Here is a 16,495-nt window from a genome sequence, read left to right as displayed (position 1 = left end):
AGAGCAAATAGTCATAGGTGTACAATACACCCGAATAGGCCGGATGTACAAAACAATTTCTACTCTTGTGATAGCCAAGGCGGACACAAGTGAATCAAACAACAAAAAATCTACTCCCTCCGTGTTTTTTTTAAGTGTTACAATTTGACCGGCATATAATTTTAGGCAATTTAATAGACTTAAAGAAAATAAGAGGTAAATAGGGTAGTTGAAGTATTAAAAAATTGTAAAAGAAAGATAGTAGGGTTAATAGTTTATTAAAAAGTAATTAATGTGAGAGGAAAAATATAATATAAAAGTAGTAGTGTGTTTGGGTGGGGACCATGAGAAGAAAAAAATATAATATTTTAATGTAGCTTTTTGCCAAAAAAGGAGGTGTAACACTTAAAAAAACACGGAGGGAGTACAATTTAGCTATTATTCCCTCAGTTTTAATTTGTTAGTCCCATATACTATTTTGGGCGTTTCAAAAAGATATACCCATATTGAATGTATTCCACTTTTAACTTAGTTTTTATTTCCTATTTTATTCATATTAAATTCTGATTGGTTAGATTAATTGATTGTGAATTAATGACATGACTCTAAGTAAAGAAATTACTCCATTGATTTATGCAAATATGACTAAAGCTTTCTTAAAAAAATCAAAAAAATAAAATAAGGCAAAACTATTTATAAATTGTTTTTTTAATTTAATATTAGATTCTAAATATTATCCTTTTCTTATTTTATGTGATTGATTCCATATGAGACTATCATATTGAAACGAAGGGAGTACCATTTTTTCAATCATAAGAATAACATAATTATATGAGAATAGATCTATACCGTTGGGGTTAACTTAAATCTAAAGGTTATGATTTGCCTATCATTGATTTAAGTAACCAAACTTTACTTACACACTGGAAATAAATTAAAACTTCTATTTTCCCAATTTTCTGTATCTAAAATTTCCCTCATTTTTTCTCTCTCTCAAATTTCTCCATAATAACTTGAAATTTTGTAATGTCACACAAAATATTCAAAATTGTTGCAAAATATGTACTACCTCCGTTACATATTAATTGCAATTTTGGGCAATATTTGTGAGAGATAAAATATTCCAAAGTTGCAAATAATATGTAACGGAGGTAGTACAATTAAAATGATACTACCTTTAATTACTGTTAGTTGAGACGAACACCACAAGAGGGGAGGTGAATTGTATGTGAGTTCATATTGACTACTTTTCGCAAAATGTAAAACAGAATGTAAAAGAACTTGCAATGCACACAATATCTTACGAGGAAACCTTTCAGGGCCCAACTGAAAGTAAAACCTCGACCCTTATAAGGGATTTCAAAACCAAACCAATGCACTATAATAGGGCAAACTTCACAAGTTACAAACCTATTATAATCAGACCTATGCTCACAAGTTTCAGAATGAACTTGCTACACAGAGGACCATATCCTACCCAATCTAAATCCCTGACTTAGATTCACTCGTACTCACTGAGTACTACTCTCACTATTGTATGCAAGGATGATTACACACACACACACACTCAAGAACCCAACCAATTACAGAGTAAAGACACTGATGTATGAGAGGCAAGCTACGCATGAAATACGAAACAAATATGACAAAGTAAAGGGCTTAGCAAACTTACACAATTAAGCACACTTAGATTTCTTCACGCATAAAACTCACTGAAAATGAATTTTCGGTTTTATACTATTTATACAAGACTTGCTTGTATAGAAAGTAGGGTTTTAAAAGATAAACAAGTTAATTTTCCTAAATCCAAAAACACAATTTTTAAGTAAATATTTTTGGAAGAAAATCTTTTAGGAAATTTAACAAAGATAAATTATCTCAAAGAATAATTTCTTTTTGATATTTGGTTTTTAAGAAAATAAATCTTGTCAAGAAAATCTTTTCTTAAAAATTATCTTTTTAACTTTCCAATTTTAAAAAGCTTGCCAAGCTTTTGTCACGTTTCTAATAAATCTCAAGCGTAAACCTCTTTAACATATTTATAAAAATTCTAAAAGATAAAGACTATATTAAAACTGAATTGCTTTTGTCGTACTAAATACTACCTCAGGTTTCAAATTAGTTGCAACTAGGGATGTCAATGGATCTGGACCCGACCTGCATCCGTGGATCCAGATCCGTTTTTCACGGATCTGAGTCTTTGAATTTTGGACTCGACGGATCCGGGTCCTGCTGACAAAAACGAATCTGGATCTGGGTCTGGGCCCTAGACCCGGATCCAGATCCGTAGACCCTTTTTTATTTTTCCTATTAAAAAAAAAACTAAAATTGTTTGTTTCTTTATTTAAAATGTTGATAATGTTAGTAATGATAAAGATTAACCAGATGAATTTTGGATGCTCATATTATATATACATCATCATTGTTTTTTCATTAGCTCATATGTAACATCGTTTTTTTTTTTTTTTTTTTTTTTTTTTTTTTTTTTTTGTTTATAATTTTAATTCAAAATATGAGTGTATAAGTTGGTTAAGTTGGGGTTGAACTTAATAACACACAACGTAAGTTGGAAATAAATTTTTTGACCCGAACATTACATTTATTGCAAAAAATTAGGCAAAATAAATTGGACCCGGATCCGTTGGACCCGCGGATCCGGATCCGGGTCTTCATTTTCTAGACCCGACGGATCCGGGTCGGACCTGGATCCTATATACAAAAACGGATCTGGATCCGGGTCCATCCGGACCCGGTCCAGATCCGACCCATTGCCATCCCTAGTTGCAACTTTGAGCTTGACACGGATTCTAAGACAAAATTTCATAATGGTTAATTAATGAATTAAAGTATAGTAAATTAAGGGTAGGAGAGAGAAAGTGGAGGTAATTAAAATAAATGACCACCAACAACAACAACAGCCACACCACAAACCAACGTCAAACAGCAACCACCTTTAGACCACCCATCTCACAGCTTGACTCACAACCCTAAAACCACCCCCGCAGCGCAAACAACCCCAAAATTACCCCCTCTTAACCCAAACGACTCGAAACCCCATCTGATTTATATGTTAGATGAGTTAATTTATGTGTTAGATGAGTTAAATTAGGTGAAAATATTATGTTAATAATTAGATTATGAATTTAATGAAATCTGATTTAGATAGTTAATTGTATTTAACTGTTTATAAGTTCTTTAGTAAGGATATTTTTGTACTTTCATTTAAAAAAACTTACTATATTAGGAAAAAAAATTAAAAATTGCATCTAATGTGTAGCACCCCGTTTTGGCAAAAGTTCCAACTAATATGTAACGGAGGTAGTATGTAGGATACTTGGGCTTCACGCAGTCGAGGACTAAGTTCTTGCTGTTAATTTCCTTCCAGCTCCAAACTGGAACTTCGCAGACCAAGTTTTTCCAAAACTTGCTGTCTTCAGGGTTCTTGTTAAGGAACTTCACTAGTTCCTGTGAGGAAACTCTTCTTTTATCTTCCTTAACTTTCCTTAAGTTCTCTTATGAGTCTTCAAAAGCTAGGTTACTCTTCCACTTTCAAAGCCAACTTCACCTGTCTTAGTCACAACACTTAGAAAACTTTTATTAGTTTGAAGGTTGCTTTGTTTAAGTTCATCATCATCAAAATCTTTAAACTTCAACAGACACGTTCAACTTTAGCACTATTCACACACTTCCATTTGACCATGTTTTGTGATTTATATGTAATGAAAAATATAGTGATGTGGTATCTTCTTAGAATCATCACGATATATATTTTCTTATATATTTTCTAAATACGTAGTATTAAATTTTTATAATTTTTGCTTATTGAAAATTAAAGATATTAATGGTTGAATTATACATTGACAAACGTGACTAAAGAAACGTAACAACTAAAAAGAAACGGATGAAGTATTTTTCAATTGGTTTTGTGTCCTTTGGTGGAGAAGAAAAATTGGCAGAAAATTATCAATAGTGAAGGGGGATATAAGGAACTAAGAAAGAGGAGAGGAAGGGAAGAGACTGTTAACTTTTTAATTTAATACAAGTACTTCATACTAATTTTTGGTATGAAATTGGACATAAATGGAGATTAAAGGTCATAATGTATTTAGAATTAAGGGAATGTAAGCGCAAGCTAAGTATATACAAGTATATAATTTATTATTATTATTATTATTATTATTATTATTATTATTATTATTTTTTTTGACAGGTTTATATACCTGCATGTACATTCCCTCAATTCTAAATGAATTATGACCATTGATCTCCATTTACTTACTCCTCACTAAAATCCAACACTTTGTACATAAGCATGTCAAATCGAATGAAGTAATCTAAATTAAAGTATTAAACACACAAGAACATGATTGCATCACTTCATTCTTTTTTTATTATACTATACTCTATTTTAGTTATTCCTTTAAAAAAAATTGTTATAAACCATATTTTAAACTAGTATTGTTGTGAAAAACTACCTTTTAAAACAATATTAATTTCAGGCATTTTAACCACCACATGCAAGACACGAGACCACCTAAAACCCCCTATTATTTCAATCACATCAATACCATGATACCACCCGACCACCAACTTTGATCCACCTAACCCCCTCCTAAACCCACCCAAACTCCCTTGAAACCACCTAACAATCACCGAAAACCCATTTAACCTCCTAGAAACCACCTAGTCAATCAGCTCCAAAACCACCACAAGGCCAAACATCCTACCACCGCTATATACATGTCACGAAATAATTTTCCGTAGTTTTCATTAGAGTATAGCAAGCGTATATATACAACCTAGAAAATAGATTAGGGCTCATGAGATAGGCCCGATAACTATACACTATACATAATAATAGGCCCTAACACCCCCCCTCAAGTTGGAGCATGCAAATCACAAATGCCCAACTTGCCAAGTAAATACATGAATAGACTTTTACTCAAAGCCTTGGTGAATATATCCGCTAATTGATCCGTTGTCTTCATATAAGACGGACTAATGATACCATCCTGAATCGCATCACGAAGATAATAACAATCCACCTCAATGTGCTTGGTACGCTCATGGAAAACCGGATTCTTCGCAATATACAAAGCAGATTGATTATCACAAAACAAACTCATAGCACGGGGATGCGAGACACCCAAACTCAGAAAAAGGGCCTTTAACCATTTCAACTCATCAGTAGTTTTAGACATTGAGCGGAATTCGGCCTCTGAAGAAGACTTGGCCACAGTGTCCTGTTTCTTAGTCTTCCAAGATATAGGAGAAGCCCCAAGAAACACCAACCAGCCAGAGATAGAACGGCGCGACAAGGGACAACCCGCCCAATCTGAATCACACCAACCTGTAATATGGAAATCACAATCTGAACTCAAAAGGATACCCTGACCCGGACATCCCTTCAAGTACCGCACTGTATGAAGAGCCGCTTTCCAATGGTCCTGTCGCGGGTGTTGCATAAATTGAGATCAAATATGCACCGCGTATGCCAAATCCGGTCTAGTAAAAGACAAATAAATCAGACGGCCCACAAGCCGTCGATACTGCTCTGGATCAGAAAAGAAAGAGGACTCTGATTTGGCCAGAGTATGATTCTGCTCAATAGGAGTACCTGCCGGACGAGCACCTAGCAAACCAGACTCTGCAATAATGTTAAGTGTATATTTCTGTTGACATAAAAATATACCTTCCGGACTACGAGCAACCTCAACACCAAGAAAATACTTTAATACACCCAAATCTTTCATATGAAAACAGTCACTCAAGTATGACTTGAATGTTGAAATCGCAAAAGAATCATTACCAGAAATTATCAAATCATCAACATACACCAGAACACTAAGTTGAATAGACCCAGATTGCAGAGTAAAAAGAGAATAGTCAGAGTACGATTGCACAAATCCGTACCTTTTCAGAGAGGCGACCAATTTAGAATACCAACAACGAGGTTCCTGGCGAAGACCATACAACGACTTCAAAAGACGACACACCATACCAGGTTGAGAGCCATGAAACCCATGGGGAAGCTTCATATAAACTTCCTCATCAAGATCACCATGAAGAAATGCATTGTGGACATCCATCTGATGCAATTCCCAATTCTTTGCAGCAGCAACAGCAAGAAAAGCACGAACAGTGACCATTTTAGCAACGGGAGCAAAAGTCTCATTGTAATCAATACCCTCAACCTGATGATTTCCAAAGATAACAAGACGAGCTTTCAATCTCTCGAGTGTGCCATCAGAATTAAGCTTGACCTTGTAAACCTATCTGCACCCTAGAGCTTTCTTGCCCGGAGGTAATTTTTCCATCACCCATGTTCCATTGTTTTCCAATGCATCAATTTCTTTTTGCATTGCCTCTTTCCACCCCTCATCTTGCATTGCCTCCTTGAAATTACGAGGCTCAACCACCGTATCAATAGCTGCAATAAATACACGGTGTCGTACAGAAAATTTATCACAATTCACAAAATGTGCTAAAGGATAGGGAGTACCTGAGGAGCATGGAGTAGACGGTGAACTAGCAGGGATAGATGGACTCGGAACAGAAATAGTATGTGCAACATAATCTCGATGCCAACCTGGGGGATGTCTATGTCGTTGACCACGACCAAGATCAAGAGATGATGTAGATGAGAGGCTCAGATCAGCAGCCTCCGAGGCAGAAGCAGTAGCAGAGGGGTCAGCAGTGGCATTAGTGTGAGTATCATGGGGGGTAGCACAGGTAGTGGCAGCGGCGTCACAAGCAGTGGCAGGGCTGCTCGGTGCTTGTGGGGAACCGCGATCAATAGAGGATTCACCGACCTCCAACACATTTTCCAAATCATCCAAAAAATCATGATCAACTACCACATTTTCTTGTGACACACCCTCGGTTCCCACATTAGCATTAAGAGAGTCACTAGCAGACATAAAGGGGAATTCATTCTCATAGAACTTGACATCACGTGAGACAAAAATTTCCCCAGTTTCAAAATCATATAACTTCCAACCCTTCTTGCCATGAGGATAACCCACAAACACACATTTCCTACTCCTAGGAGCAAACTTGTCACCCTTAGCTTTTTGATTATGAGCGAAGCAAAGACACCCAAAAACACGCAGTGCATCAAAATCAGGTTCTTTGCCAAAAAGCATTTCATATGGAGTTTTCTTATCAAGTAAAACAGAAGGAGTGCGATTAATAACATAAACCACCCCAAGAATACACTCACCCCACAAATCAATTGGCAAATTGCCTTGAAACATCAATGCTCTACCAACATTCAATATATGTTGGTGTTTACGCTCTACCCGACCATTTTGTTGAGGGGTACCGACACAAGAGGTTTGAAAGAGAATGCCATGTTCATCAAAATAGGGAAGCAAGTGTTTAAATTCAGTACCATTATCACTCCGTACACACTTAACAGTAACATCAAATTGATTTTTAACCATAGCAAAGAAAGAACAGAAAGAAGAATAAACTTCAGTTTTATCATTCAGCAAATAAACCCAAACACCTCTTGAGAAATCATCCACTATAGTTAAAAAATAGTGAGCACCACAAGTAGAAGCCGTCTTATACGGTCCCCACAAATCACAATGTATCATTTCAAGAATAAGACTAGCACGACTATCACTATCAGGAAAACTGGTTCGGGTTTGTTTTGCTAGAGGACAAATTTCACATGCTTTATGTAAACACTTAGGAGCAGAACTACCTCGAATAGAAGGAAGCAATTTGACAATTTTCTCCGACGGATGCCCCAAACGACGATGCCACAACTCAAATGTAGAAATGTCCGGACCTGTGAGAGCACATACTTTTGGGAGACGCCGAAAATAATATAGTCTATCTATCCGTTCACCGCCTCCAATTAAGCTCCCCGAGGATTGATCCTGTATAGCACAAAGAGAATTAGTGAATCGGACAAAGCAATTAGAATCATCAATCAATTTAGAGACCGAAATCAAATTGCAATTCAATTGCGGAACAAATAAAACATGTTGAAGAGTAATGCCATCTGCCAAGACAACACAACCCTCCTTAGTAGCCATGGCCTTAGCACCATCCGGAAGACCAAAAGGACAAGAAATAATTAAGTGAGCATCTAGTAGAAAAGTCTCATTGCCAGTAACATGATGAGATGCACCAGTGTCAATAATCCACGACAAAGATAAATAATCATCATTAATAGAATCGGTACGAGAATCGAACACACCACCCAAAATAGGAGTAGTGGCGGAAGTAGAAAGCATTGTCAAAGTAGTAGAGGCAGTCTTAGTAGCAAACCGAGGAAGAGCAAGACTCCCAACCTGCTGGGCAGTCCACTCCGCGGCCTGGCTGCAGTTGGGAGGGTTGTCCCGCGGCTGGGTCGCGGAGTTCTCTGGTTGGTAGGATGGCGTAGCCTGCTGGGCAGTCGAAGAACAAGCAGTAGCAGCAGAAAACGAAGAGGAAACTCGCCCTTTATGCCCATACTTGTCAAGCCACCAATCGGGTAACCCGTGGACAAGGAAGCAAGCGGCATGGTCGTGACCAAAACGATGGCAGTGGGTACAGTACAAGGTTGACTTATCACGTCGATTAGAGATAAACATGCCTTCATCCACCATTGTTGAACAAGTATTAAAGAAATGCAACCACCGAATATCGCAAATTGGCAGAACCCACAAACTTAGGGATTAGTAATTAAAAAGTTGATAGCGGAATTAGAAATTGATAGTGGGAATTAATTAGAGAATGTCGAATCAGGAAATAGAAACTGTGTTTAGAAATTAGAATTTAGAATGTAGTAATTGATAGTGGGAATTAGAAAAAAAAATTTAGAGATGTAGGACTTACAGTGATTTTGGCTCCGATACCATGTCACGAAATAATTTTCCGTAGTTTTCATTAGAGTATAGCAAGCGTATATATACAACCTAGAAAATAGATTAGGGCTCATGAGATAGGCCCGATAACTATACACTATACATAATAATAGGCCCTAACAATACACTCTAACTCCTTCCCACCCACTTATCCAGGCCACCACCAAAAATCCACCCAAATTCCCTTGAAATCATCTACCAACCACTTTTGAAAATCATCCCGATGATGATCGATGAGAAAAAACCTTTTTTTTTTTTAAGGATGAGAAAAAACCTTTATCTCAATTAATAAAATAAAAATAAATTAATAAATAATCTTAACTATGATGTAGAGGAAAGAATGAAAAAGGAAGAGATTAATTACATTTGTCAATATCTGTATATGTTATCATTTTACGGCTATTTCATCAAATGACATTGAGTACTTACAAAATTCACCAAATGCCATCAAAGTTTATAAAATTCACCAAATGCCACTGACAAACAATACAATGACATCACGTGCCACTAATAGCATATGAACGTTAGTTTTCCGTTAATGCAATTCTTATTTCACCAAATGCCATTAATTTGGAGAATTATTTCACCAAATGCCATTACTTTTTAAAATTAATACATAATAATTACTTAGTATTTATTTTAATGAATAAATAATACTTTTTTCGATTTTCGTGACGAATATTGTTCGGGTAAGGTTTTGAGGGTCATTTTTGACCCGTTATGGGTACAAATTAAACTCGAAATTGGCAAAAAAAAAAACGTAAATACCCTGTTTTGCATTTTTTCCGAAAAAAATTACAATATTAACATACAATACGGGGCATATAAGTTATTTTTTAGTCAATTCCGAGTTTAATTTGTTCCCATAAAGAATCAAAATGACCCCCAATACCTTACCCGGTCAATTTTGATGGTTAAAAATAACGACACACTAATCGAAATATTTTTCAACACACAAAACGGAGCATTTACGTTATTTTTTGTTTAGTCTGAGCTTAATTTGTATCCATAAAGGATCAAATGACCCCCAAAACCTTACCCGATCAATTTTGATGATTAGAAAATAACAATACTGTAGGGAATAATTTCAAGCCTTTAAAATCCCACCAGCTTGAACCCCACTGTGATCATACACTAAAGTACGGTGGCGTCCAAAAGGGAAGAAGATAGAGCAAAAGAGTCGCCAACAAGTTTTTAAGGAACTTGTAAACCGTTTACGAGGTGAAGGTTACACCCCCTAACGATCCAAGAGATCGTTAACTCCATAAGGTCATGAACCAAATAAGGGTTCGGGGATGAAGGTACAAATTCAACCTAAAAGAGATTGAACCTGCCCTAATAATAGGCCTCTACTTTATTCTGATCGTATTCATGTGCGCTTTCTGATTAACATGCAATCAATAGGATTAACCCTAAACCTGTTTATCTATGTTGGTTGAATTTAATGCACAAATAAACTATTATTGACGATCACTTGAAATTATAATCACAATTAACCCTAAACAAGATTATTAAATATCTTATTAAGCGTGATTACAAGTATCAATTCCCTTTAAACATGCAATAAAAAGGTGTGATCAAGCAATAACAATAAATATCATCAAGCAACATAATAATAATCAATAATGAGTAATAATCATAAATAAAATAATCATTATCAAAATAATAATAATAATATTCACAATCATAATCATCATGAATTACAACAATTATAATCATAATCATGTTTATGTTAATATTAAAGCATAATAAAAGTAGCAAGATCCTAGGCATGATACTAACAAGATTAATAACAAACCCTAATATTTAACCCTAACATGATACTAACAATAATAAATATTAGGAAGAGAATAGAAAGCATCGTAACAATCATATTTAATATTAAAATTACCCTAGACATGATACTAGGAATATCATAATAACAATGTAAACATGATTTCTACATCATAAAAATCAATAAATCAATTAAAGCACTTACTTTGATGCCTCGTACCTCTTTCTAATAACAAAATACACACGTTAGTAACTTCAAGGAAAATAATAAACAAAACAATTAAATTAAATAATTGAAAGAGAGATTTGGGACCAAACCCTCAGAAATTAAAACCTTTCACGTCTAGGACGAAGGCAACTTCGAATATGGCTAGGTGTTTCTAGATCTTGTGAATGCGGAATTTTGTATGAAAAGCAAAGTAAGAAAGAATTGAATGTTTAAGAGAGATGAATGAAAGAACTGATGAATGAATGTAGATGATGATTGATGAATGAAATTAATTGGTTAATGAAAACGGAGTTTTTAATACGATATTTATAAAGAAAATCAGCCAAAAAAGATAATTTAACAAAACAGAGTCTGACGCTCAGGAAACAGAGCTGGCGCCAACCCTGGCTAGCTGGCGCCAGGCACCAGCCTTAGCGCCAGGCGCCAAGGCCTGGGGTTAGGCGCCAAGCCTGATTCTAACGCGTTTTCGAAAATCCGATAAGTTTACCGTACTGGAGGATAAAATAATATAATTTCCTCAAAAATGCTATTTGATTTTGATTAAAACTCTAAAAAGTCAACAAAAGTCAATTTATCAATGCTAATTGAATTAGGAATGAAAAGAACCTTCTAGAAGAATCTAGAAGACTAAAACCATTCCTAATTGCATTAGGAATGATAAATCATATTAGGCCCTCCCCTAGATCATTGGGCCGTACATAAAGCTCAAACCGGGCCCAGTTTGGTAAATTGGCCATAACTTCCTCAATATTCATCGGAATTGGGCTTATAATATATCGTTGGAAAGGTCTTTGCAAGCCCCATCCAACTACACTACTATTGGACCCATATCATGGACCAACCAAACTGGATTGGCTGTTTTCTTAAAATAAGTTTTCAAAAACAGAGAGAAGAGAAAAGAAATAAAAATTTTCCGCAACACTAGACCTTCCACACTTTCGTTTCATTCGATTATGATTCGACGTGAAAGGTACTCATCACTGGGTTTGGTTTTGGGGAGACACAAATGGGTGTCTACAAATACGCTAATCGAAATATTTTTCAACATACCAAACGAAGCATTTATGTTATTTTTTTAATAATTTCGAGCTTAATTGGTTTCCATAAAGGATCAAAATGTCCCCCAAAACTTTACACGAGCAATTTTTGCCACAAAAATGAAGAAAAAAAATATATATTATTATTATTAATTAAAATAAATAGTAATTAAAATGAACCAATCATATTATGACATGTGTCAAGATTTAATCTTAATGACTAACGGAGTTAACGACCGTTAGTCATTAATGGCATTTGGTTATTAACCGACCCATCTGAACTCGAAAAAATGGTGACCTAAAACCAACCCGACCCGACCTGAAACCAACCCTAGACCCTAGTTGACCCAAGTATGTGAGACTCAAACCCGAACATGAACTAACCTAGGGATGACCCGACCCGAATGTAACCCGTACATTAATGACCTTAACCGAACCTGAGATGAACCGAAATTGACCCAAACTCGTCAAAACCCGAATTTAACACGACTTGTTACTAACCTGACCTGAATTTAACCCGACCCGTTCCTAACCCAACCTGTTACAAACCTGACGACCCGAAATCAACCCGACTTGTTATTGACCCAACCCGAATTTTACCAATCCTATTATTCACCCGACCCAAAAATTCAACCCGATCTGTTACTAACACAACTCGAAATCAACACGACTTGTTATTGACCCGACCTAAATTCAACCCAAATTGTTCCTGACCCGATTTCAAATCACCTTAAATGCAATTTAAACCACCTTATTATTGTTTATCAATGCATTTTGTCTTGGGAGACTAAGTCGGTCCAGGCCAACAAAATAAAGGAGCATGCATCATCCTCAATTTAAGAGTTAAATATCGTATATATTTGTTGCATGGTCAAAGGAGATAATTATTTTTATAAATTATAGACTATAGTTCTCTAATATATTGCCATATATATTATAGTCAAAGGAAATAATTAGCTTGATAAAAATGATAATAATCTATTTATAGTTAGTTGAACTCGAATATGACCTCACTTGGAAATGACCCAACCTGATTGTAACCTGCAAATTATTGACTTGAACATAACCTGACTTGAATCCGAGAATGACCCGAATTGAAAATGGCTCAACCTGATTATAACCCGCAAATTATTGACTTGAACCGAACCTAACTTGAACCCCAGAATGACCCGACCTGATTATAACCCGCAAATTATTGACTTGAATCGAACCCGACTGAAACCCGAGAATGACCCAACCTGATTATAACCCGTAAATTATTGACTTGAACCAAACCTGACTTGAACCCGAGAATTACCCTAACCTGTTTTAAGTCGTGAAAACTCGAATTAAACCCGATGTATTGTTCACCCGATACGAATTTAACCCGACATGTTATTAACCCGACCCAAACCTGATAAAAAGTATGACTCGACGTGACCCGACTAAAGCATGACTCGGCCCAAGCCCGACCCGCATAGGTTATGGAATTAATATGAATTGAGTTGACCCGACCCACTCTTATCGACACAAACCCGACCCGTTTATCCGAATTTACAACTCTACCCGAAACCTCCAAAATTTCTCAAAAAGCATGGATATTAGTCTTCAATTTTGGAATTTTTTGACTTTATTTCACCCGGAAATAAATACAACCGAAATGTTTACCACGGTCCCTAATACCCTCCGGAAGTCCAATTGGCTAGGTGGAACCATCCAATTTGCTTTTAAACGACCAATTTACCATTTACAACTTGCATCGATTTCATTAACTCAATCTTGCCACGAACATTTATGACAACATATAACGATCATATATGGTTCCAAACGGCATTATATGACCCTGAAATGTATCCCAAGAAATCTCAATGCTTTTCGACACCGGCTCCCGAAACATTCGAAATTTCTCAAAAAGCGTGGATAATTAGCCATCAATTTTGGAATTTTTTGACTTCTTTTCACCCGAAAATAAAATTTGCCTAAATGTTTAGCATGGTCCCAAATACCTTCCGGGAGTCCAATTAGCTAGGCGGAACCATCCAATTTGCCTTTAAATGACCAATTTACCGATTTACAACTTGCACCGATTTCATTAACTCAAGCCTACCACGAACATTTATCACAACAAATAATGATCATATATGGTTCCAAACAACATTATATGACCCTGAAATGTATCCCCTTAAATCTCAATGCTTTTCGACACTGGGCCCCGAAACATTTGAAATGTCTTAAAAGCATGGATATTAGCCTTTAATTTTGGAATTTTTTTAATTTTCTTCGCCCGAATTTAAAAATTGCCGAAATATTTACCATGGTCCCTAATAACCTCTGGGAATCCAATTGGGTGGGTGGAACCATCCAATTTGCCTTTAAACGACCAATTTACCGGTTTACAACTTGCACCGATTTCATTAGTTTAAGCCTACCACGAACATTTATATAACAAATAATGATCATATATGGTTCCAAAAGACATTATATAACCCCGAGATGTATTCCCAAGAATTTCAAGACTTTTCGACACCGGGCCCAAAGACTCCTGATGAATCATATTTATATAGGTTTTATAGGCATGTTTATGCTAAGTTTATTGTTGATTTTTAGGTCTTTTTGTTTCTTTTTAGGACGCAAATGCATAAGTTATTTGTTTTGTGCTCTATTACGCTCCGTTTGTGTTTGTATTAATGTTTCAGGTGACTATATAGTCATTTGAACGCTTTCGAAGTGTTTGGAGTTGATTCGGATGATATTCGATGGAAGCCGACGAATCGAGTTTATTAATCGTATATATTATGTTCGTGAATGTTGATTTTGATATTTATATGCATGAGGAATGAATATAGCATTCACAAGGGTCGCTATGCATCTTTCAGAATTGAATTTGAGTTAGAAACGAAGTTAAACGATATTTTACAAAGTGGCAAAACTGACCTTTGTCCACTCTTTTAATTATAACTTGAGTTCTACAGATTGTATTGATGCGATTCAAATTGCGTTGGAAACTAGACTTGAAGAGATTTCCAATGATAGGTCACATGCCCCAAGAATCCTCCTAGAATAGAAGTTATGGCCATTTTAATTTGTGCTATGTACCTTGCGACCAAACCCCGCGCCCATGCGAACTTCCCAGCGCTACTGCCAGGCCGCGGGGCTGACCTGCGCCCGCAGGTTTTGGCGATGAACAGCAGCCACGAGGATTTGTCGCTGTCACGTCTTCACTTGTCCCTCTTGCATCGATCATCTTTGTGCCACGTCATCGTCTTGGTCCAATAGTAATGCAGCTTATGTATTTTTTTATTTTCTTATTTCTTTTCTTTATCTATCTTTAGATTAGTTTTAGGATAATATAAATACTCCAAGGGATATTATTTTTCCCTTATACCTTTTATATCTTTTATTATTTTACGTTCTTTTTAGTTTTCTCTTTTGAACCCTAGTTTCTCATGGCATCTCCATGGATTCTTCCATGGATGATTCTTGGGTTTACTATTTTAATTCATTGAGGTATTTTATTTCTATTTTCTTGCTTTTAATTATGTTTTATTTCTTAGATCTAGTTTTATTTATTTATTTCATGCTAGACTAGTTCATTTCTAGGGTTTGGGAATCCATGTTTATATAATGAATCTTATTTGATATTATTGATATTTTGATTATTGATTTCTCTAATTGATAGTGTTTTATTGTTAATCTTGCAACCTGATCAATTGTTTGATTAATTCTTGTTAATAAGAGTTTGAATTGAAATATCTTACTTTTAGAGGCTTACCTACAATTAGCAATTTTGATTATGTTAGCGACCGAACTGCATATGTTGAATTGAGAGCGTTAAGACCCGACCGTAGGCTTAGCAATTGCTCTAGATAATTTATTGATTGAATTGTTATTGATATTTGACAGATTTAGAATTATAAGCATGGTGAACCATAACCCTAGGTCTTTTTATTAATTGTTTTATCCCTACTTTATTTTAGACTATGTTCTTATCTCAATTTCGCGACATAGTTTAGTTTCTCCATACATTAGAAGTTAGATTGAATAGCCATCTCTCTGTGGATTCGACCCTACATACCCTACTACATTGTTAGTTGGTTTTGTTATGAATTTATTTTTGACAGGTGTACGACAACCTATCAACTCCAAAAATTCTCAAAAAACTAGATGTAGCTTTCAATTTATAAATTTTTTTGACTTTTTTTTGCCCGGAAACAAAAATTTCTGAAATGTTTATCATGGTCCCCATTTCCCCAATACCCTCCGGGAGTCCAATTAGATAGGTGGAACGAACTAACCAATTTACCTTTAAACGGCCAATTTACAGATTTACAACCTGCACCAATTTCATTAATTCAAGCCTACCACGAACATTTATGACAACATATAATGATTATATACTGTTCCAGACGACGGCATTATATGACCCCGAGATGTATCCCCTAACATCTCGAGTCTTTTCGTCAACGGGCTCCGAAACCTCCAAAATTTCTCAAAAAACGTGGATATTAGAATTCAATTTTGGAATTTTTTGACTTATTTCCGCCTGAAAATAAAAATTAACAAAATGTTTACCATGGTCCCTAATATCCTTCGAGAGTCCAATAGGGTGGGTGGAACCATCCAATTTGCCTTTAAAC

General features: G+C 35.7%; 1 protein-coding gene across 1 annotated transcript; it reads right to left on the bottom strand.

The window, feature by feature from the left end:
- Window positions 1-4,431: 4,431 nt before the first annotated feature.
- Window positions 4,432-8,582, bottom strand: LOC145625453 (uncharacterized). The gene is made up of 7 exons (XM_081678490.1): window positions 7,974-8,582; window positions 7,490-7,868; window positions 6,482-7,225; window positions 6,300-6,409; window positions 6,120-6,173; window positions 5,893-6,011; window positions 4,432-4,621 (listed from the first exon to the last, which is right to left on the bottom strand). Exons 1-7 carry the CDS (start codon window positions 8,580-8,582, stop codon window positions 4,432-4,434), a joined length of 2,205 nt encoding a protein of 734 aa, XP_081534616.1.
- Between the last annotated feature and the right edge of the window lie 7,913 nt (window positions 8,583-16,495).

Source organism: Chenopodium album, chromosome 3 (assembly GCF_948465745.1).
Source record: "Chenopodium album chromosome 3, dcCheAlbu1.1, whole genome shotgun sequence".
NCBI classification, from domain to species: Eukaryota; Viridiplantae; Streptophyta; class Magnoliopsida; order Caryophyllales; family Amaranthaceae; genus Chenopodium; species Chenopodium album.
The sequence above is the reverse complement of the archived record's forward strand: the minus strand, read 5'-3'. Positions and strand labels throughout refer to the sequence as shown.